Genomic DNA, 24,423 nt, shown 5'->3' on the forward strand with positions numbered 1-24,423 from the left:
AATTGTAACGGGGTCGTTGATTGGATGATTTATTTCAGGCCGACAACTTCCGGTAAAAAGAAAACAAACGAAAAACCACTCATGTCATATTTGTGAAAATGTATGCATATACAGATGAAGATGCTGTAGAAAATTACCACAGATCAGTGAGAGGTGCAAATGCAATAGTTTTGTATGCCCAAGGCTTTAAAATATCGTTTATTTAGTAAATTTAGGCCCCCTCTGCCAGACTACTGTATCGTTTATCTTCTCTTGGAAACAAAAAATTAGAACCCTCAATAATAACATTACTGTGTTGTCCTTATTTTGGGAGCATTTCATTATCAATGTACTGTTTATAATTGCACAACTTCATGCAGAAAGTAACAAAAATTAGCAAATTTATAACTTTAAAAAAAAATCTGACATGTATGAACATGTTTCATATTTAGGAAACTACACTCTTACATTTTTTGTAGCAAAGCTATGCATAGAAGAAAATCTTGCAATTCATATAAAAATTTAGTCTACACAAAATTGATCCTGCTGCTTTCAATTTCTTATTATACAGAATATTGCAAGCAACCAATTTATGAACCCATTTTTTACGGTCAATAATGACGATAAATTTCATCTTGGATTAATTTATTTCTTAATTAATATAACAAATACATTTATGTAACGTGACAGTACCCAAATTGCACCTATTTTGACAGTTTTTTCATCTACGTTTTTTTATGATGAAAACAAAAATGTCCATTCTGTGTTTAATTTGTAGCCATATCCTTCTTTATTATTAAGCTACACCAATTTGATTTTTATTTCATATGGAATCATAGAAAAATTGGTCTAAACTGACCTCCAAACCATCAATGATTCTGAAATTAGGAGTACCCAAATTGCTTCCATGCTTAAATTCACATAGTCAAAAGTCTAATAACAGAGCTTTTATTTACTTTCTTTAAATATTTTGAACACTATTGTATATTAGTCCATGCTTACTCTTCATTATTTTTTAAATGGATACTTGTAACATATTGTATTTGCTCATTTTAAAAAGATGACGTTTTGATGACGTCGCATGGCGACGTTTCAGTACATTTTGCTTTTTCAGTAAATACTTCATCTGTTGATAGATACTGTGAACGTTTTGTGCATATCTAAATAGTTTTACCTATGTTGAAAGATGTGCTTAGTATCAAATCATAAAAAAACAAATTGTTTAGTCTCTAGAAAATCTTGTAAGATTTTCGCTGCTAGTTTTGCTAAATAGGTGCAATTTGGGTACTCGGTGCAATTTGGGTACCGTTACGTTAGGTAACATAACAAAAAATATGGTATACACTGTACAAAAATTAGACAAACTATGTTGAACAGTATTTATAAATAAGTTATAAAATTTGGAAAAATTCTTCCAGCTGGTACAAATTTATGTGCCAGAAAGTATGTATTTGTTGATGGTTTTCTGTAACTGAAGAAGAAGAAAAAGAATTTTAAAAACATATATCAAAGATTTCATGATATTATATTAATAATTTGACAACATACTCATAGATATATTTTGCTGCTGAACTCAACAAAATGTAGCACTGTAATTAATTTATTAAAGACTATTCTGAAACATTCATTTTAATAACAACAATAAAAGAAGGGTTTATTTATAAATGTTTTATATTTATATTATACAGTAGAATCGAAAAGTATATACTCTATTCATAAATAAAGGACCCACAAGGGGCAACATGAAAATATACCATTACGCATATTAAACAACTAAAAAATAACAATACTGAGGGAAAAAATACTTGATTGATAGCATTTAATGACACTCACAAAAAAAAGAGAAATACATATTATTAAAATATAAATTAAAAGATGTGGTATGAGTGCTAATGAAACAACTCTCCATCAAAGTCACTTTGCCAACCATTATTGGCCAAAGTACGTCATTCATTACTTAACAGGGAGCCTTGGCTCACACGGAACATGTCTTGTATATAGCAAGTCTTATGACTTTATGAATTTGTTATAATTTAATTTAAAAAAAAAATCTACTCCTTTAAAACATTTCTAACATACAATGTATATCCTGAATCAAAGGCAGAAAATTGTAATATTCCCCATTTGTTGTCCCTTATTCTGATTTATGCTAAAAATGAAGTAAGGGATCCAGAAATTTTTGTCTTAATATTCATGAGATTAGAGAAAATAAATCGTTGCAAATATTTCCCAGTTTAATGTATCAGTTTTAAGACAATCATGTATCTGTAAAAGTTATTTTGAAATAGCTTTTAGTATTTAGTCACACATATAATAAATTATGTAAATTATTTGTCTTTGGTTTTAGACAGAGCAAATGTAAGTCTGCATGAACTAGAGGATATTTTGCAAGGAACTTCACATCATACAACACTGCAATCTCAAGCTAAGCACCAGCTAGAATCTGTGTTACATCCTCGAACTTTAAAATGGTATGAAGAAAATAATCGCCCCACAAAGTATAAAGATGCAGCAAGTCAACTCAACCAAATCTTGGGTCATGAACCACAGGTAAGTTAGTTCAAGTTCAAAGACATAAACTAGACTGTTTAACTTTTTGTTAAACTACTGTAGGAAGGCAAGTTATATGGTCACAAAAAGAAATATTGAAACATTAATTTATAATTATACTCCATGTATACCGGTAATAGTTCTACTTGTACATGTAACTGTTAAACTTGTATTTTGAATAAAGATTAAAATCTGGTTTAATTGCACCAAAAAAAAATATAAGACTTTAAACTTTTCAAACCAAGACTAAAAAGGTACTGGTAGTTTATTTGATATAGACTATTAAAGATCTACCACTCATGAATATATAAAGTTGACCAGTACCTGTATGACTTGAATTTCAAATCTAACATTTTTAATTTATGTGACTGTTAAGATCTCCACATCTTCTTTTATTCATACACCTTTTTATATATTTATACAAGTAAAGTTTGATAACATTCTCTAATTTGTAGAGGTTGCCACCATCAGGGAATCCAGGTCAGAGGGCAGGGTTGCCATCATCAGAGGAGTTGGCAGTTATTGTACAGACACAGACAGACTATATGTATCAACTAGAATCAGAAAATAGATACTGCAAGGTGAAATTATAATATTTACTAATTAAGGGGGCCAGCTGAAGCATGCCTCCGGGTGCAGGATTTTCTCGCTGTACTAAAGACCCATTTGTGGCCTTTGGATGTTTCCTACTCTTTGGTCAGGTTGTTGTATCTTTGACACATTCCCAATTCTATTCTCAATTTCAATAAATGATGATACTAAATGCCACGTACAAACTATGAATCAAATTGCGTCAAAAACTTCATGTAGAAAAAAAGTATTTGTAAACATTACAATAATTTCTGGACCAATGGCCGGTCTAGCCCTGAAAATACGGATTGTCAAACAGAAAACAGCCAATAAAACATGTAAAATATAATCTTCATGCTCTCATAAACCATCTTTGAAGGCTAAATTAGCACTCAGCTGTCTAAAACTGAATTTTATTACACAATAACTTTCCTATTTGAAAAATCCACCGGGGCCAAAATGCGAAACTAAACTCCTAACTGTGTATTGCTACCTTTAATACTGAAGATTAGAATTTAAGAAACATTCACAAAATTTCTGTGGTGTTTTAAAAGCAAAACCTCAAAAACGAAATGGAGAAATTGTCCTGGCATACCGAAATAAAAAATGCAAAAATTTAAAGGAATGTAATTGTTGTCCTGTCTATCTGAGGTTGCATCAGTGACCAGCTATTTATGAGAGAACTAGCTAATGAATTCAATTTTCAGAAGTAAAAAAAAAACGTTTTTGTGAAAATCAATATTAAACTCAATGACTCAAAAGAAACTTAGAAATATCTTGTCGAGTTTATACTGATAAATATATAATTTGTAAATTTTGTTTTCTTTCAGGATGAGCTGTTTGCAATGAGAGCGAGGTTAAGTGAGCTGATTGAGGAAAATAAACGTCTTCATGAAGAACTGAAGTCAAGTGTTTTACAAGAAATCATGGGAGACGATAAAGAAATACACAAGGTATTATACAAAATAGAGGAAATAATGTCTGATCAGTTTGACATAGGTGTCAATGGTATTTTATTATAAATAATCAGTTACATTAATGTTCTTTCAACATATTTTTATGGGTTACATTGTCATTGTTCAAGATTATTTCATATTACTGTCGTGTCAGTCTTCAATGATCAGATGTTATGTTATCTACCTCTAGCAAAGAATCTACTCAGTTGATTCAAGGCAATATTTTGAATTTGAAGAAAGGTATGAGTTTATTGTTTGTGATGGAGGCATCACTGTAGACTTTGAGATGATAAACAGCAACATGTTCCTTTGACTACATGTCATAAATTAGTACATTGCAGCTCTTCTTTTCTGTTTCAAATGAATTTGTATTCTAAATAAATTTTGTACTTTTTTTAAGAAATTTATACTTTTAAAGCTTACCCTTGAGCTAGATTGGTTTAAAGAAAAACTTGAAATCAATGAATATATTAACAAATAACAAGTAAAAAATATCAAACCAACTGAAACAAAACAATTATCCAAAAAATGAGGTCAAATTCAGAGATATGAATAAAAGAGATAGAGATATACACTTGACCCTTGAGACAGAATTCAATTGCACAAAAATAAACCAAAACAAAAAAATCTGTCTTTTAACTAATTTGAATATTAACTTTCTTTTAATTTTATAGTTGGATGATTTATTCATGGAAGAAACTGGAGGAAGAATCTTTCAGAAGAGAGAATTAAAAAACATACAAGTTGAGATGGTAAGATATGATAAAAAAAAATAATCTATCAGTTGTGTACTTTCTGTTGTTTATCATTCATGGCAGATATACAAAAATTAATAATTCAGACATAAGAAAATTGGAAAGTGTTATTTTGGACACATTTATAGAACACCACCTGTCCAAGTAAGTTTATACAGGAAAAAAAATTAAGTCCTAACTGTTAAGGGGAGATAATCAAACTGATAACTTTTATGTGTGGGTATACTCTCTCATGCTTAACGCCAACAAAACTGCAGCACAGATATTGAGGAAACATTACAAAGTTTGAGAACTCAACTGGTGCAAAAAGGAACATAATTTCAGTTCAACATGCATAAGGGGAGATACTCAAATTTGTGGGTCTTCTTTTATGCATTCAATCACAGTTAAAAAAATAAAAATTATGAAAATGATTTTAGTTAAAAAAAAAAAAAAAAATACTGATATCCAATGTATATTTGTGTTCCTTTTAACCTATATTAGCAAAGATCCATAATTTTACAAATAAAGGGATCCTCTATTGAAGTTCCATTAACCAAAGAGAAAGAAAATGATTGAAATATTTCTGTTCATGTGTTACTCTATTCAAAATGATTTATGTTATAGGAAAGATTGAATTCTCTACATGCAGCTAAATGTAACAGATTGGAAGCACAGTTAGAACATTCAAGGTAGGTTTCTTTAAAATATATTTCATTATCTCCCCTTATACATGTTAAATTTTAACCAATCATGAATATGAAAAAAGCTATCTAGTCTAAACAGCAATGGATTATGAGTACGAGAAAACTAACGGCCTTATTTATATAAAAAATTAACGAAAAAACAAATATGAAACACAATAAACAAACGACAACCACTGAATTACAGGCTTTTGTAACTGAAATGTTTTTGTTCCATGATATCTTTTTTTTTCTCTTATAGATCAGAAATACAGAAATATGAACAGATGATAGAAGATTACAAATCACAACTCCGTGTTCATGACTCCATACCAACAAGAGATAATGGATTCTTACCATATGCTGATGGTCACAACTCTTTCCATGTACATACTATAAACTCTTTAACAAGGTATTTATTTTATTTTGATTATTGGATAAGATACCGAGAAAACCAATAAAACATTTATAAAGCACATTTATGATTTAAATAATCAATTCTGAAAATTGGCACACATAGTGTATTAATGTACGTTTTTTGATTGAGTTAATCCTGCCAATTGATATTTTACCGTGTGTTTTTCTATGTTGTAATGTTTTGCTATTGTTTCAGAAAAAGGGAGAAGGTTTGGATCCATTAAAACGTTTAATCCCGCTGCAAATGTTTGCACCTGTCCTAAGTCACGAATCTGATGTACAGTAGTTGTCTGTTGATTATGTAATTCATACGTGTTTCTCGTTTCTCGTTTTTTTATTTTATATAGATTAGACCGTTGGTTTTCCCGTTTGAATGGTTTTACACTAGTAAATTTGAGGCCCTTTATACCTTGTTGTTTGGTGTGAGCCAAGGCTCCGTGTTGAAGGCCGTATATTGACCTATAATGGTTTACTTTTTTTTTAAATTGTTATTTGGATGGAGAGTTGTCTCATTGGCACATCTTCCTATATCTATACACAAACAACACTACCCTATAAAATTATAAAATTAAGTTAGCATATCAAAATTACAGATTCCAATGAAACAAACATGTAATGTTATTCTTATAGCATAACAAATTTTGGTTTGCAAAGACAACTTGTCTTAATATTGGTATTTCATTGATTGATTGGGGATGGCTTTATGACACATCAGCACAAAAAGGCTATATGGCGGCAATGGCATTTCAAAATGGTGATTCCATAATTAATTTCATGCAGCTGTAGTCACCTTTTCAGTCAGATTGTTGTCTCTTTGACCTATTCCGCATTTTCATTTTCAATTTTATTGAATGACATCTCTTCCAATGACATGGTGCAGATTATTGAATTTTTTAAATGTCCAAGATATATCACATTTTCTTTTGTAAATATTGAATAGGGAAAGAGATGAATTAATGGACCAGGTTACCAGTTTGAAGACCCGTGTACATGAGATGAACCATAGAGAGGATGAAGCTTATGGGCAAATGAAGAAAGGCATAGAACTGGTAGAACAAGCTCAACTTGAACAAACACAGGTAATGTTTGTATTACTGTAGATACATAGGGTAGGGAAACAAACATATTTACAGGGACATGTACCAGACTTGACTGATATAAATTTCAAATGACTAAAATGAAATCCCCAATTAATCATTCTTATGAAAAAAAAGGATTTATGACAACAATGTAACTTTCCTAATCCGTCACACTGGGGGACCAAATAAAAAATGTCTGATAAAGCAGGGTGTAGGAATACTCAGCTTTTTTTTATACGACTGTAAATATTGGTATCACGTCATCATCAGCGTTGTCCGAAGACGAATGGTTTAAGTATAAGTAAATAGAAATCATTAAAATATTTTAACACAATGTTTATATTAAACCACAAACGGAAGGTTGGGATTGATTTTGGGGGTTATGGTCCCATCGGTTCAGGAATAAGGGACGACTGATATGGAATTGACAGTTTAGAAAATTTAACCCAACTATCAGAAAAAGACAGATATCAAGTGGAATATTTCCTGACCCTTTGTAGATGGTGTATGAGGGTTGCTAGATATTGTATTTTCTATTGTACTTTCACAGAATGATGAATGGAGACAACAAAATACTTGAATTAGAAGATGTAGGGCACACTTCAAATAGACAGCAAACCAGTAACATAAAAATCATTAAAAAGATTGAATATATAATTTCTACTTGCCCTTTGCCATACATGTGCTGTTAATTCGGAAACATAATTCTGATTGAAAATTGAATATAAATGGTTTTAGATTAAATTCAAAAGAAACTGATTAGATGCAAGTCATTAACGATCATGTGTATCATTGATACAATAAGCATTATTAATATTAAATTTTTGTTATATTATATTTTAGGCATTAGTACAAAAGGAACAGTTAGCAGAAGAATTAAACAATATGAAAGAGAGATTTGACAGAAGCATTCTTGATACTCAGGCTAGACTTCATGAAGAGAGAGAATCTGTCCGTAGAGAAAATAAACTTCTGGTTGATGAACTGAATGCTAAGGTATTGATTATTTATTTATGAAAACTTTGAAATCATGTACGAAATCTTGAATTTATTTATCTTTGTGATTTGTTTTAATTTTATTTTCAAGCAAAATAACAAAAAGAGCATTCTAATTAAGTTTGTAAAGGGCAAAATAATGATTTAAAGAAATGACTTTTTAAAAATCCTAAAATTACTATGAAAAAGTTTGAATAAAACTATGATGAAATTAAGAGCAAGGTGTAAAGCATACTTTCATGAATTGCACATGATATAATTATGATTTTCTCTAAAATAACAGCCTTAAAAAACCTTTTGACAGCTGATATCCTTATTTAAAAAAAATATTGAAAGAAATCAAAATGGTAGTATAAGTTCTTACTTTGACCTGTATTGGTTTACTTTTACAAATTAGATGAAGAGTTATATCATTTGTACTCATGCCACATCTTATAGCTATTAAAGTTTTCTTATTTTACAGCTGAGGGAGACTTTAGAAAAGAATGCAGCATGGTCTGCAGAGTTAGAGAAGCTGTCTCGGGACAAAGTGGCACTGATTGGAGAATTAGATGAAACAAAATTACAACTTAAAAGATTTGACAAAGAATCATCTATTGTAAGTTATGAAAAATACAGAATCTGGTACAAAAATTCATGCATCTCACCTAGAAAAGAGTAGAAATTGCTATAATTATCACTTATGTTTGCACATAAAGTCGATAAAAAATTGTTTGGACATTTGTTTTCTTATTTTATTTCATTTTGGGTTTTTTATGTGAATGATTTACATATTTTTAAGGAAATCTTGCACATGTGATGCTATCTTTTATTGCTGAAACCGAAACTCAAATTACCATATATTTCATGAAATTTTGTCAGCTAAATGTCTCTTAAAAGAAAGACAACTTTGACTAAGGGATATTCAATTCATATCAAAAGAGTATAGAAATCTCTTATACATCTTTTCTGTGTGTAAAAGACTGTTTTAAAGTATGAATGATTTGTATTTTCAAAGGCTCATGACACATTCAGACAAGAATCAACACATGCTAGTATCCAAAAGAGTCATGCTGTACTAGAACTTAGCAAAACAAAGAAAGCATTTGAAGAACATGCAGTAGAGACAAAACAGGTTAGTGAAAAAAACATTAAACAAAAGGCTAGTAGGGTAGTGCTTTGTGAACTTATATTTATTTTCAAATGATAAATTATACTATATTTTTGGACTCAGCTTCATGACTGTTAGCAGCCATTTCGAAATTGGCGGCCATTGTGGATTTTTTTTTTATGGCTCCATATCCAAAAATGTTTATAAGCATCATAACTAACACTGTGCAAAGTTTCATGCTTTTACCATAAAGTGGTCAATTGTCCCAAAATATTGTACTTAGCTGCTTGACTATTATTATAAAGTCTTGTATTCTTGTATATAAACTAACATAAACAATTTAAACAGAGTTCATTTAAAAAAAGTAGTATTATTACGTAAATTGAGGTTGAGACATGACTTTGATGTACAATAATTCTGAGATGGTCCATGTTTCCTGATCTGATCTCACCTTTTCACACACTTGTCACATGATTATGCCAAAAAGTTACCATAGTAAATATTTGCATACAGACAGGTAAAAGTTTTTTATACATCAGTAACTTAGTTAAACCTTCATTTTTTTTTCTTAGATATAGGAAGATGTGGTGTGAGTGCCAATTTTCCTTGCACATTTTCCTCATAATGCTGAGCATCCTAGCTCATTTTGGAAAGACTAGGTTTTAGTAATAGTTAGAAATACTAGAGGTTTAACAAAATATATCCTTAGAATGCAAATGCAATGCTTTGTCTGTTGTGGAATTTATTATTAGAATTATTTGTGACATACAAGTTTACTTATGTTCTTAGGAAAAGAGCAGAATGTCAATGGAAATAGAAGATTTAAGGAGAAGATTGAAAAAAGCAGAAAGAGATTTAGTCAACAGTAAAGAAGAATGCATTCATTTAACCTCAAATACACAGGCATTAGAAAGAGAGGTAAATATATTACTCTGATGCTGATACAACAGTATATGTGAGACATATTTTGTGTTTTCAAAAGATCTGAACTTAAGGGAAGCTTTTCATTTGGACAGATACCAAATGATCCTCACTGAAGAACTATTTAGCTTAAGCTCACTACTTACATCTATATCTAAAAATCAACTTAATTAAATAGTAAATATGTTTCTTGTGTTTAAAAAATAGTAAAATAAGAAAAATAACTAACAATGCATAGTTTATAACTAAAGTTAAGGGTCGGTAAGTATTCAAAATCTAAAAAGGAATATTACTCTTAGAAACCCAAGGCATGTCATGTCATTCAAATTTGAGGTCTTATTGAAATTTAAATTACCTTGATTATTTATAATTTAGTATAACGATATAATTTGGTATGAAGTTGCTTTGAGATATGCTTAGAAATAACAGTTTACAAATTAAATGAATCACAGAAAAATAGATAGTTATATGTAACCAAAAGAAATATTAGTTTATATATTATGAAAAAAATCATACTGCAGTATTGTTTATTTAATTCTTGCATAATAAGACATTATAATTGGACTGAGTTTAAATTATATCAACTCTTATTCTATTACATATATTAAATTACTTTGATATTTAATTTTAGCTGCATCTGGCCAAGTTGGCTAGAGACAGTATAGAAAGGGGCCGAAATGAAGATATGAAAGCTGTTTCTATCCGTGCAAAACAGAGAGAAGAGCAATTGGGCAGTTTTATAGAAGATGTTGAGGAAAAAAATGGTATGTCACTCCTTTAATCTGATAAAAATGATGATTCCTCTATTTTGAAAATGTGATTTTAAGAGATTAATGCCTTTCAAAATACAAAGTATGATTTTAATGGCATCATATGTGTTGTCATATCTTTCGAATAACATAGAAAGTTTTAAATGGTACATTTACTTAGATCGTAAAACATGCCTTTGTAACCCTAAAATTTTCCTCTCAATTAATTTTTCCTATATTTTCACCATTGAAAAAGTAGGGGTCCATGCATTATCTGCCAAAGTCTTTAAGAAATTCAACAATGCATTTTATGTTTAGGGTATATTTAATATCACCAGAAGTAGATGTTGAGTGTATATCAATGTGACATTAAAACTAATCAACACAATTAAATCATCTAGGGGTCAAGAAAGAATTTGCAATAACACAGTGTAGATACTATTCTGTACGCCATCTGGAAGTCGCGATTTTCGAAGCGAGAACTTTTTGGATCACATTTTAAATTTGATGGGTATACTGAATTAAACGATAAGTTGATCATCTGTACATTGCTTAATGATTAATTCAGCCGACATCGATATTCTCAAATGGTTTAGAATTAAATTCCGCACATTCATTATTCGTATCTTTGCCTTAATCAAGAGATTTTCAAGTGCATCACTAAGAAAAATCAGTCGGCGAACCTAAAAACAATCTTTTTACCCTTAGTGTACAAATTAACGTAAAAACCTGACTTAATTAACTAAATGAAGTATATTTCAAGTGGTGGTAAAAGTTTCAACCAGATCTTTGAAGCCAGAAATAAGAAAATTACACTTGTTTGAATTTCTCACTGTACGATCAGTCTCGCTTGTATATTTTAAAACTGTACGATCAGTCTTTATGTCACTGTATTCTAGTGGTGATTTCAAAGTTATTTACGATACAGTAGAAGGTGGCATTTTTCTAAAAAACACAAATATATTTCAATACATTCACATCCTGAAAACTTATGAAACATGTTTTAGCTTGATAGGGTGTACTCGACTTGCTACATTAAGTATAAGGATGTTTAAATGTTGCTAACATAAGAGGAAGGTTTGATGTATACTAGTATAAAGTTTCAGAAATGTCCTCCGTTATTCTTAAAATTGTACAAAAACACAGATTTAGTTGTTATATAAAAATGCATGTATTTACACACATTCGATGCCGTACTGTATATATCACAGTTCCTTCACTTTGTTTAAGATGTAGAACTGTCTCTTTGACACTCAATTGTACACCACTTTGTCAAGCGAGGGGTTATAGTGATAAAGAAGTCTGTCTTTCCGTTCGTCCGTTGGACCGGTACAATATGTTTCGCCGGTTTTGCAAGCGCATCTTCTCATAAACCAGTTAATTTACAATGGGGGTTCCGGCCATTTTTAAATGGAGAGGGGGTCCAATCCAGGAGAAAAGGGGATTCCAAACATAATTTATGTTCCCATACAAATGCATTGATAGTTAAAAAAGGCTTTCAAACTGCCGGATCCCCTTTTTTTGAATCCGTCACTGATATAACTATAAATTAATCTTATTCGGTTTCCTTATCCATATCCTGTATTGTGCACCGTCTATTTCGAATTTTAGTAAAAACCTTTTATGGGGTTACTTTATATAAGACTAGAACACACCCGTGATATCGCGGGTCCGTGACTGAATTAAAGTATATAACTATTCGAAAGCCTTATTTTAGTATTATTTTTTATCTGATAAAGTCATGCCGATAATAAGATACACAGTTTTCTCTGTTTTCAAATCTTTCTGTTTGAACCCGTCGAACTGGAACTTATCAATTATTGGTAATATTATTTATATGGATAACAAACGGTCCTGGAATGGAGTAATTTTTAATCAACAGCATTGTCCTATGTTAGTTATAAATAAAGTTGAATTATTTGATTCACTGTTTTATGTCATGCCCGTTAACAAATTGAAACCGGTTCCTATATACTGTATATACACCTTATTTTTAGTCCAGATTTTTAGTATTCGTATTGTTATCTTAGAAAGTCTTACTGATTAAAATACTACAATAGGTAACAATTTGACAATGATTGAATTTAGTAGTGCCAACCCTGTGATTATGATCCGTGTATATAGCATAATCCTAAATACACCTTTTGGTGGTGCACCTGTTAGATGCGGAACGTACAGATAAGGTAATAGGTAACAGGTGAATATACTATTGGTATCGGTATCGGACTCGACCCGGAACTTCTTAATTATTGGCAATATTAATTACGTGGAGAACAAAAGGGCCTGGAGTGGTGTAATTTTTAATCTACACCTTTGTACTATATTAGTTATATATAAGGCTGAATTCTTTGATTCGTCGTTTTTACGTGATGACGGCTGACAAATTGGACCTCGTAATTTTAGTATTATAGATACGGACTTGAACATTGCATTATATGGGGGCACCCATCAGGTATTTCCAACACCTCCTAAACCAATCATTAAAGTTTTTTGAAATTGTTCCATTTTTACTCGACTAATGCATTATGGACCTTCTATTTCTGTAAACTTATCAAAATTATATCACATGAATTATCGCCCTGCGCAAAGCTGTCTTTATCCATTTTTTGTTATTTTAAAAGAGACAAGCTTGATTTATGTTATCATCAATTGTTCAACGGCGGACGGTGTAAATAATCTTTAAATAGAGGCTCTAAAGAGCCTGTGTCGCTCACCTTGGTCTATGTGCATATTAAACAAAGGACACAAATGGATTCATGACAAAATTGTATTTTGGTGATGGTGATGTGTTTGAAGTTCTTACTTTACTGAACGTTCTTGCGTCTTACAATTACATCTATAATGAACTTTGCCCATTAGTAACAGAGAAAAATATTTGGTAAAAATTTACATAAATTTACCAAATTAATGAAAATTGTTAAAAATTGACTATAAAGGGCAATAACTCCTTAAGGGGGCAATTGACCATTTAGGTCATTTTGACTTAATTGTAGATATTACTTTGATGAACATTATCGTTGTTTACAGTTTATCGCTATCTATAATAGTATTCAAGATAATAACCAAAAACAGCAAAAACTTTTTAAAAATTACCAATTGGAGGGCAGCAACCCAACAACCTGTTGTCCAATTCATTTGAATATTTCAGGGCAGATATATATTGACTTGATTAACAATTTAACTCCTTGTCAGATTTCCTCTAAATGATTTGGTTTCAGAGTTATAAGCCAAAAACTACATTTTACCCCTGTTCTATTTTTAGCTGTGGTGGCCATCTTGGTTGGATGGCCAGGTCATCGGACACATTTTTCAAACAAGATACCTCAAAGATGATTGTGGCCAAGTTTGAATTAATTTGGCCCAGTAGTTTCAGAGGAAAAGATTTTTGTAAAAGATAACTAAGATTTACGAAAAATGGTTAAAATTTGACTATAAAGGGCAATAACTCCTAAAGGAGTCAACTGACTATATCGGTCATGTTGACTTATTTGTAAATCTAACTTTGCTGAACATTATAGCTGTTTTCAGTTTATCTCTATCTATAATAATATTCAAGATAATAACCAAAAACGGCAAAATTTCCTCAAAATTACCAATTCAGGGGCAGCAACCCAACAACGGGTTGACCGATTCATCTGAAAATTTCAGGGCAGATAGATTTTGACCTGATAAACATTTTTACCCCTGTCAGATTTGCTCTAAATGCTTTGGTTTTTGAGTTATAAGCCAAAAACTGCATTTTACCCCTATGTTCTATCTTTAGACGTGGCGGCCATCTTGGTTGGTTGACCGGGTCACGCCACAAATTTTTTAAACTAGATACCACAAAGATGATTGTGGCCAAGTTTGGATTAATTTGGCCCAGTAGTTTCAGAGGAGAAGATTTTTGTAAAAGTTAACAACGACGACGGACGACGGACGCAAAGTGATGGGAAAAGCTCACTTGGCCCTTCGGTCCAGGTGAGCTAAAAATGTAATAGCTGAACAGTTAACTGTAACAATACACTATTACAAAGTCCACAAGCGAATCATGCATTACTTTTTAGGCATTTTATTTTAAATTAGACTGATGGAACAAAAATACAATTATTTTGCCGTCTAAAAAATTCATCAGAAATATATTTGTATTGTCTGATGAAAGTAATTACATGTTATAATTCCCTGGATAGTTCATAATATCCCATATACCTTCAAATTGCCTTCAAAATGCTGTTTTTTTCCCCTTCAAAATCACGACTGGTCATACAGTGAAAAAATCTGAAATCGCTTCTAGAATATAGTCAGTTTTAGACTGATCGTACAGTAATTTATTTTGGGATCCTCAAGGAAAACATATTTTTTATGGGAAATACAAATATTCTACTTAAATACGAAAAGAATATTGAAACAGTATATATTTAACTGTAAACTGATACAAATATTTGCAATAAAAGATTATTTGCTTTGTACTACGAGAGCAAAATTGTCCATCAATTTCACTTTTTTCTACCAAGTTGATGTGATGCACACGTATATCTTATATTCTAATGCATGTTTTTGTTACAGTTACTCATATTTATGATGCTATATATACCTAGAAGATGTTCAAAGTACTTTGTAGATATAGGAGTAAACAAATGATGAGAAAAGTTACCGTAGGCAAAACCGTCCTGTTAGCCAGTTGGAAATCATCGCTTCGAAAATCGCGACTTCCGGATAGCGTACAGAATAGTATCTACACTGTGAATAATGTGTAAGTGTTAAACCCGATATTACCCAAAGTATAGAAAAGCTGTGAAAACAATTTAAAAGAAACTACAAAAGCTCTGCTTTTACTTTTATCATCAAAAGTAAATGACGTGTAACAATTTTTCTTCTTATTGTAGCCAGAACAACACATGACATGGATGTTATGTTAAAGAAACAAAATCGGCTGATTGGAAAGTTGAGGGAGGAATGTAAACGACAGACAGCACAAGTAGAAAAACTAGTCAAGAAAAATAGGTATGTTTGTACATTTGTGTAATGATAAAAAAATAGAAGTGGTATGTTTCCCAACGAGACAACTATTCACAAAAGAGCAAAGGACACAGATGTAAACATCAACTACAGTACATAATACAGCTTTCAAAAGTGGAAAAAGTCTGTACTCTTTAGTAAGCTATAATAGGTACTTCGAAATAACAGCATGTAAAACAATTTCAAGAAAGAAAACTAAAAGATTAAAACTTATAAAAAATTTAATGCATTTTTCTATAGATTTGTGCATTTCAAAGGATGATATGGGCAGTATCATTAACATTTTTTTCATGTTGCTCTTTGTAGAATTGAGCATTTAAAAACAATTATAACCTGGATTTAAGGGCATACGATACAGTTTTTATCCCGTATTTACATTTTGATAAAAATTTCCGTATAGACTATTTTTTACCTGATTAAATCAAATATGTAATAAAAAATATACCTGTATGTGTTACTGTTTGAGTAAAATGAGGTCAAAATTTTGTAAATTTGCTAAAAATTCAGATTTGTGGCCATTTTTTCCTTTTCGAAAGAAAGACATAGCTTTTTTGTTTTAAAAGATAAACACAAATTGTTTTTTGTTAAATAATTTGTAATTTCTGTATTTTATAAGTATCCAAAAAATTTATACATTTTTTAGTCAGAAATAACTCATATTTATCAAATGTTCATGAATGTAGAAAAAAAACATCTTTTATTGCTGTATATTTATCAAATTAAGAAAAAATTGCACTATTTACGGTTTCATGAAAATTGGCACACATAATCTTGACGCTTAATCAAACCAAATGGCATTTTAAAAAAGAGGGGTCCATGAACTCGTTTTCAAGTTAAATTAGTTTGAATGATAAAAATCAGTCGAAAACTGAATGTTTTCCCGATAAGTCATATTTTTGACATCACGAAAATAACAATTTACGTTAGCAACGTCATTACCTCCCCTGTAACTGTATCGTATGCCCTTAACACAAAGAATACATTGATATAAGTTGTATATGTTTGAAGGCATAAATTTTTAATGTATTTACTTTACAGGAGTGAGTGTGGTAATTTACGAACACAAAATGATGAGTTACGACATCGATTAGAAAGAGCTGTAACACATATGACCACCTTAGAAGAGCAGAGTGAACAACATGACAGAGTACACAAGAAAATGACAGAGAGGTTAAAAATGTTGGATGACCATGGTCAAAATCAGTCACAACAGGTATGTTTGCTGCTAGATGTCAGGTTTTACTTTTTCAAAGTATGATGATTTACCAAATTCTCTTATTTCTAATCTAAGAAAATTACAACCAAAGAGTTACAATTTATATACATTTGTAAGTTACAAGTAGATGTTGTGTTTTTTGGACAAAACAATTGCTTATTTAAATTTCAGGAAATTTGAATTGTCTCCCCTGTTTTATCCAAAAAGAGCTATACAGCAATGTTTGAATAAAGAAAAGATATAAAAACCTTTGAAATTCTATGAGTATAACCTTGTAGAACCAAAAAATACGGATGGAGCTATATGTAAATATTCATTGTCAGTTTCATGGCATTCGTAATCATTCCATTCCAAATCCCCCAGATATAATTGGTTATTGTGAAACTTTTTTTAGGTAAAAATACTTCTGATAGAGAAATAGATATACCTGGATATATTTTACAAAGGAAAGATAGACAATCCGATGGTGGGGGTGGCTGGGCTGTCTATTTAACAGAAACCACCTCCTTTTCTAGAAAACATGATTTTGAAATAAGTAATATTGAAACTATGTGGTTTGAAGTCAAACCCAGCTATAAGAAATCTTTTTTATTGTGCTTTGTTTATAGGCCACCCAAGTCACTAATTGGTTGGATAGATAAGTTTGAGGATGAGATTAAGATTGCAATGAAATATAATTCAGATGTAATACTTATGGGAGATTTTAACATAAATTGTTTACAACCCAATAAAATTCCACAAAGATGGTTAACTGCTCTAGAAACTTATAACTTTCAACAGGTAATTAAGGAACCAACTAGAGTAACAAATGAATCAAAAACTTTGATTGACCATATATATGTCACTAGTTTAAGCATGGTTAAAGAGGCTCATGTTTCTAAATATTCTATTAGTGATCACTATCCAATATGTATGACAAGACAAGAGAAATTGTATGATAAAAAACATTCTCATTCAACAATCACTTATAGAAATTTTAAGACTTTTAATGAGCAAAATTATTTAAAAGATTTAAAAAGTGCACCTTTTCAACATATTGAATTTGAAAATGACCCGTCTGTTTGTATTGAAATGTGGTACAACATTTTTAATAACATTTTAAATAAACATGCCCCTATTGTGAAAAAGAGGGTAAAAAAAGACAGACAGCCTGAATGGTACAATAAAGAAATCTCATATGCAAGAAAAATGAGAGATAAATATCACTCTCTGGGAATGTGGGCTGAATATAGATTCTGGAGAAACAGAACAAAACATATTATTGATAAATCTAAACAGAAATATTATAATGATATGATAAAAGACTCAAAAGATTCTAAAACACTATGGAAATGTATTCACAGTCTAAATCCATCTAATCCATCAAAACCACATGAACTTATTACAACTGGAGACCATAAAACAACCGATCATAAAGAAATTGCTAATACGTTCAATAATTATTTCACCTCATGTGTTGAAAAATTAAGGCATAGTAGGGCACCAATCAACTCAAATTTTAATACTCTGACAAACTATGTACAAATGAAATTCTTGAAAAAAAGGCATAATAAATTCATCATTCCTCCAGTAAAAGTTTCAGAACTATTTGCTGAAATAACTAAACTAGATGTTAAGACATCTTCTGGTACTGACAATATAGGTCCTAAGATTTTAAAACTTAGTGGTCCTTTCATAGCATCTTCCTTAACATACATTTTTAATCGAATGATTGATACTGGTATTTATCCATCTGTTTTAAAAAATGCCAAAGTAGCTCCAATTTTCAAATCTGGTGAAAAAAATGTAGCTAGCAATTACAGACCAATATCTGTTTTGCCAACATTATCAAAATTAATTGAGAGACATGTATCAAAACATCTGTATAAATATTTGACAAAGTTTGATATTTTACACCCTTCCCAGTCTGGTTTTAGACCCAACCATTCATGTCAAACTGCCCTCATTAATATTATTGATAAATGGCTACACGAAATGAATAATGGATATATCAATTTGGCAGTCCTCTTGGATTTTAAGAAAGCTTTTGATGTTGTTGATCATGAAATTCTATGTAAAAAACTTCTAATTTATGGCTTCCATGAAGATACTGTTGATTTTTTAAAATCATATTTGAGTGAAAGAACACAGCAAGTCCATATAAATAATCAGTTTTCTAATAAAAAGTTTATAAATTTTGGTGTTCCTCAGGGCTCAATACTTGGTCCCATTTTGTTTGTTTTGTTCATAAATGACCTTCCATTACACATCAAAAACTGCCATACAGATTTGTATGCTGATGACACAACTATGCATACATCAGGAAAGACTATTGGTGACATGCAATTAAAAGTACAAGATGATCTCCAATGTGTTGAAAAATGGTGTCATGAAAATAGCATGTTCATAAATTCAGATAAGACGAAATGTATGGTTATAGGTACAAGACAAAGGCTGCGTTTAAATCAAGCAGATCCAGTTCTAACTATTGAGAATAATATTCTTCAAAAATCATCAATTGAAAAACTTTTAGGTGTTAGAATTGACTCTAATCTGTCCTGGACAGGCCATATTAATTACTTATGTTCATCAATTTCATCAAGAATTTTTTTACTCTCTAAAATCAAGAAATTTCTAAGTATTGATCTAAGAAAATTATTTTATAATGGTTATATTCTCCCACTGATAGATTATTGTTGTATTATTTGGAGTGGTTGTGCTAAAAATGAGCTAGTCAGAATAATAAAATTGCAAAAAAGGGCTGCAAGACTTATTTTAGATGCTGATCCACTTTCATCATCAGCTCCACTGTTTAAACAGCTTGGATGGATGACAGTAGAGAACAGAATATCATACCACAAATCAGTTTTGATGCATAAATGCCTTAAGAATGAAGCCCCTGTATATCTCACTGAAAAGTTTAAAGAAATGCCAGAAATAAACCAATATTGTTTGAGAAATGCCTCTTGCAAAAATTTACAAGTTCCAAAAGCCAAAACAGAGCTTTATAAGAAATCTTTTATATATTCAGGATCTATTTTATGGAATAACTTACCAATATCCCTGAAAAAATCAACCTCAAGTACAAGCTCATTCAACAAAGATTTAAAAAATTACTTGATGGAACATTAAGAAGCTGTGCGTTTTTTATATGCATAATAATTTTCACACACTTACTCAAACTTATGATATTGTTGATGCCAATACTATACATGTCATATATGAATTTGTAACTTTTACCTGTTTTGAAAATTGTATATTTCATAACAATTTTTTATTTCATTATTCATGTATGTGTGTCTGTTTGATATTTTGTAATTGTTTGTTATATATCATTGTATTATATGAGGGCCTCAGGGAAGATTAGCTTTACAGCTAACTGTGTAACCCTCTTTAAATAAAGAATTATTATTATATTATTATTATTATTCCATTAAGGGGAGATAACTTAAACAAAATAAATATTTTCAGATATCATCTTTTTTTTAGAGATTGCTGGCTGATCTTTTTTCATGTAGCCAGAAAAACATAAATTTTCTGATGCAATTTTTAGTCTTTAAGAGTAATCTCCCCTTGCCATTTGTAGCACTTATTTTTTTGTTCAAGGATTAAATATATATACTTCAGATTCTCAATAAATTACTCCCCATTGTTGCTTATAGCTTACATGTCGATGTACACAAAGGGGTTCATAGTTTTACAGGAACTGAAAATAGATTTTCAATAACTTTTATAAATGTGTAATGTAATTGATGCAACCTTTAACATTATTTTGATCTCAATGTCATATCTTTCTTTATACATTTTTCTATAGCACACAGTTGGTATAAGTTAGCATTTGTTTCTGATTTACATTTTGTTACAAAGTTTATGTTTTTAAATTGTTTGAACAATTTTTAGTTACAAGATTCTTTCAAATGTTTAAGTTCTTGTTTGTCATTATTTTAACTAATTTTGTTTATACTGTATATCTGTACACGACAATGTTCTACTCAAAAGCTACAAAAAACAAATGGAATTGGATTTGTCATACCATAAAATAAAACAATGACAGCATAGGTATTCTTCCGTTGTCAAAAATAAACACTAGACATATTTATACTTTTTGCTTCTGAATGGTATACATGTTGACAAAAAGAAAGTTTCAGGCACAAACCCGGAAAGGTAAGCAGATCCTGCTCCACATGTGGCACCTGTCGTGTTGCTTATGTAATAACAAATCTGGTAAATAGTCTAATTCGGTAGGTCACATTCATGAAAGGGAAGGAGATTGTAGTTACAACATAAGGAACATATCCGATATCATTTGTGAAACGGTTATTCTTAGTTATGGACTGGTATAAAGTGCAATCTAACCCTGTAAAATATTTGTCAACATCCAATGAAAACTATCATTTTAAACGAATTGCAGTAGAATTTCTAATCTCTCATCATTGTTTATCAATCCTTTTTGCAGATTTTAGAGCTTATAGCGTGTCAAAGTCGTCTGATGAAAGACAGACAGTTACTTGTTAGAGAAGTGGAATTTTTACGCAAGGAAATCGCCAAATCAAATGAAGAAGATCTTAACAAGTTTTTATCATCGAACAAACCTTTAGTAGATGAAATTATATCAACGGTAAATTCAGAGGAAAAGGAAGCATATTTCTCAGGTCCGAAGGAACGTGTACATTTCGATGAATCTACAAAAACATGACACCCTAAGGGAACAAAAACATGATAGTTTTTAAGAATATGACTTATGATAAAGTGCATTTAGGCTTTAAAGAGAAGCGATTCTGCCCTGAATTCTAAAAAGAGTTTTGAGTTCTGGCATGTTCATCTCAGGCAGAAATTCTGGTTTACATACATTTTGTAATTTTGAATACTAAATACAACTTTTCATGTAAGAAGGTTAGTATAGAATTAGAGCTTAAAAGATGGCTAATTTCTTTGGAATATTTTCATCAGAATAGTCTAGGTTAAATTTTATTTTGTGTTTTTAATTTGAAATGTTAATGAAATACAAATCAATTTTCCACTTTATAAAAAAAGAAAATCCTTAAATTTATGATTTTGCAACAAAAGAAAAACTATTATAATACATGTAAATGTATGCTTCAAATGACGAAACGATTATAAGTATAAAAGCAGTTATGATATTTTAAAAGTCAAGTTAAACATGAATGTGTCCAATGTACTGTTAGGTTGTAGTTAGACATGAATATTCTGTGATATTTTACTGATATTTTTACAATGTGCTATTTACTTGTATATTATATTATAAATAAAAAATATGTGATATATCTTGTGTAGAGACTTTCTTGATGTTATCATCTTTTGCAAAGTGCAAAAACCTTCTTATAATCTTTTGATTTCAGATATGATTGGGCTCGTGTTTCCAACCATGGAACTGACTTTGTTTTTTTTTCTTCACAGGGTCTTTAGTGATCTTTAATCCAGATTCATGAAACTTCACACAGAGATTGCACACATATTGAAATTTGGCATCTTATATTACTGATTTTTTTTAGGAACTTTTTCTGTTTTTTAAAGACTAGGATTCATTGTTTGTAAAAAGCTATATCAATTTTATGTTATACTTTCCTTCAGCTGTTAACCAAGTCCTTTGAAAGCTTACAGAACAATTGCACACATATTGAAGTTATACACTTGTTATTATGGAATTGTTTTTTTTTTGTGGTAAAATCGACACATAACCTTCCTGAATTCCATTGTCAGTGTTGTTGTCATCAATATTTAAGTTTAGCCTGTAAATACAATTTCTTTGGACATGATGTGTCATTAATAGCTTGTCAAATTTTGTATTGAAATCAAGAAAAGGACAGTTATTACCATTCATATTTTGGGTAAATTTCGGCATCATATTTAGAAAGTTCTTGATGATTTAGCAAAAAATATAATCAATACATGTACAATTTTGAAAGTATTGTTTACAAATACATCAGCAATTGAATGTCAGCATTCAAATTCGGTGAAGGGCTAACTGAATATCACACGGCAAACCATATATATGATCCATATACATGCCCCTATTGCAGAGTACTAGACTTAACAGTACCATATGAAGATAGACCATACCAATAAGAGACTCTACCAAAACAAATTGTGAACTGCCCCCTTTTCCCAAAACCAACGTTAACAAATAAAACAACCTTGAAGGAGATCATTTAAATTATTAAAATTATTATTTTCCGTACATATGTGATGAAAAAAGTCATTTCTTAAAGTTTTATTATACTCACAATAGAGTAAAAAATGTTTCTCATCCTCTAGTATTTTACATTTATGGCAAAGTCGTTCCTCTCTTGGGATTTTAAAATATCTCCCCTTTTCAATCAAGAGGGAGTGATCACTTATTCTGAATTTAGTGATTAATCTCTTTATCTGAAAATTAGATGTATTTAGATAAGATTCTAGTATGTAATCTTTTTTTTTATCATCAATGTTTTGAAATTTAGTTTGAATTAAATCTTCATATCTATTTTTCATTTTTAACTTTATATCTTTTTTTATTTTATTTACATCTTTTATGTCCTTACAAGTAGAAAGAATATTAAGGTCAACATTAGTCTCTTTAACAATATTTTTTACATATTTATACCATGAGTAAGTTCCTGTCAAATCTAGAGACTGCTAGAGAAAAAGCTTCCTTTATCGAATGATTAATATTATTATTGTATAGTCTAGCTAAATATAGAAGGGTTTGTGTTTTAATAAAACATTCTATAGGCAATCTCCCTAATTCAACTCTTGCTCCTAAATTGGATGCATTTTTTCTTATTCCTAGAGTAGATTTACAAAATTTAAGATGCATATTTTCAGTAGGGGTTTTGTCTATAAAATCATGTTGGTTAATTTCTTTTCCTGAAGATAAGGCTCTGTTTTTGGCTCGATGAAAAGAAATATATGTATCCAAATATGTTACTTCTGAATTATAAGTCATAATTGGTTTTACTAAAGAATCGAATTGATTATTTGCTACTTTTATAGGTAGATTATGCAATGATTTAGTATAGGATTGTATTGCAAAAAATTTTTTTTGCCTTTTTTGTCAGCTCTAAAGTACCTAGTGATAAATTTCCATTACATTTTATCAACATTCCCAAAAATGAATATTCTGTTACACTCTCTATGGCTTTATTCTCATAGTAAATATGTGATGTTTTGACGGACTAAAAATCATGGATTTAGTTTTGTTTGTATTCAAAGAGAGTTGCCATTTGTTACAGTATAATTTAACATTATTTATAATAACAAAAGCTACCGTACACCAACAGAAATTGAGTCTGCTATTCGGAAAATTTAATTCAGGAGAAGCTTCTGATAAGAACGGCATCGTATCCGAACACTACAGACATGCCATTGATGTAGTTACAGATAAAAGAACTGACAATATAAACAAATATTTTTTTAGCTACATTCATGTACAGGAATCTGCCCGTACTCTGCAAAATCTAGAAAAATATGTAGTCCTAAGATATATCTATGGTCTGGAAGTACAGA

The 24,423-nt window shown here is 30.4% G+C and overlaps 1 protein-coding gene across 1 annotated transcript; it reads left to right on the top strand.

Annotated features, from left to right (window-relative positions):
- Positions 1 to 3: 3 nt before the first annotated feature.
- LOC143069209 (serologically defined colon cancer antigen 8 homolog) lies at positions 4 to 22,202 on the top strand. The gene is made up of 16 exons (XM_076243734.1): positions 4 to 153; positions 2,327 to 2,529; positions 2,985 to 3,110; positions 3,930 to 4,052; positions 4,730 to 4,807; positions 5,417 to 5,481; positions 5,735 to 5,884; positions 6,830 to 6,968; positions 7,812 to 7,964; positions 8,428 to 8,562; positions 8,962 to 9,078; positions 9,844 to 9,972; positions 10,607 to 10,739; positions 15,590 to 15,707; positions 16,761 to 16,935; positions 21,374 to 22,202. Exons 1-16 carry the CDS (start codon positions 99 to 101, stop codon positions 21,611 to 21,613), a joined length of 2,139 nt encoding a protein of 712 aa, XP_076099849.1. The 5' UTR covers positions 4 to 98; the 3' UTR covers positions 21,614 to 22,202.
- Positions 22,203 to 24,423: the final 2,221 nt, after the last annotated feature.

Source organism: Mytilus galloprovincialis, chromosome 3 (assembly GCF_965363235.1).
Source record: "Mytilus galloprovincialis chromosome 3, xbMytGall1.hap1.1, whole genome shotgun sequence".
NCBI lineage: Eukaryota > Metazoa > Mollusca > Bivalvia > Mytilida > Mytilidae > Mytilus > Mytilus galloprovincialis.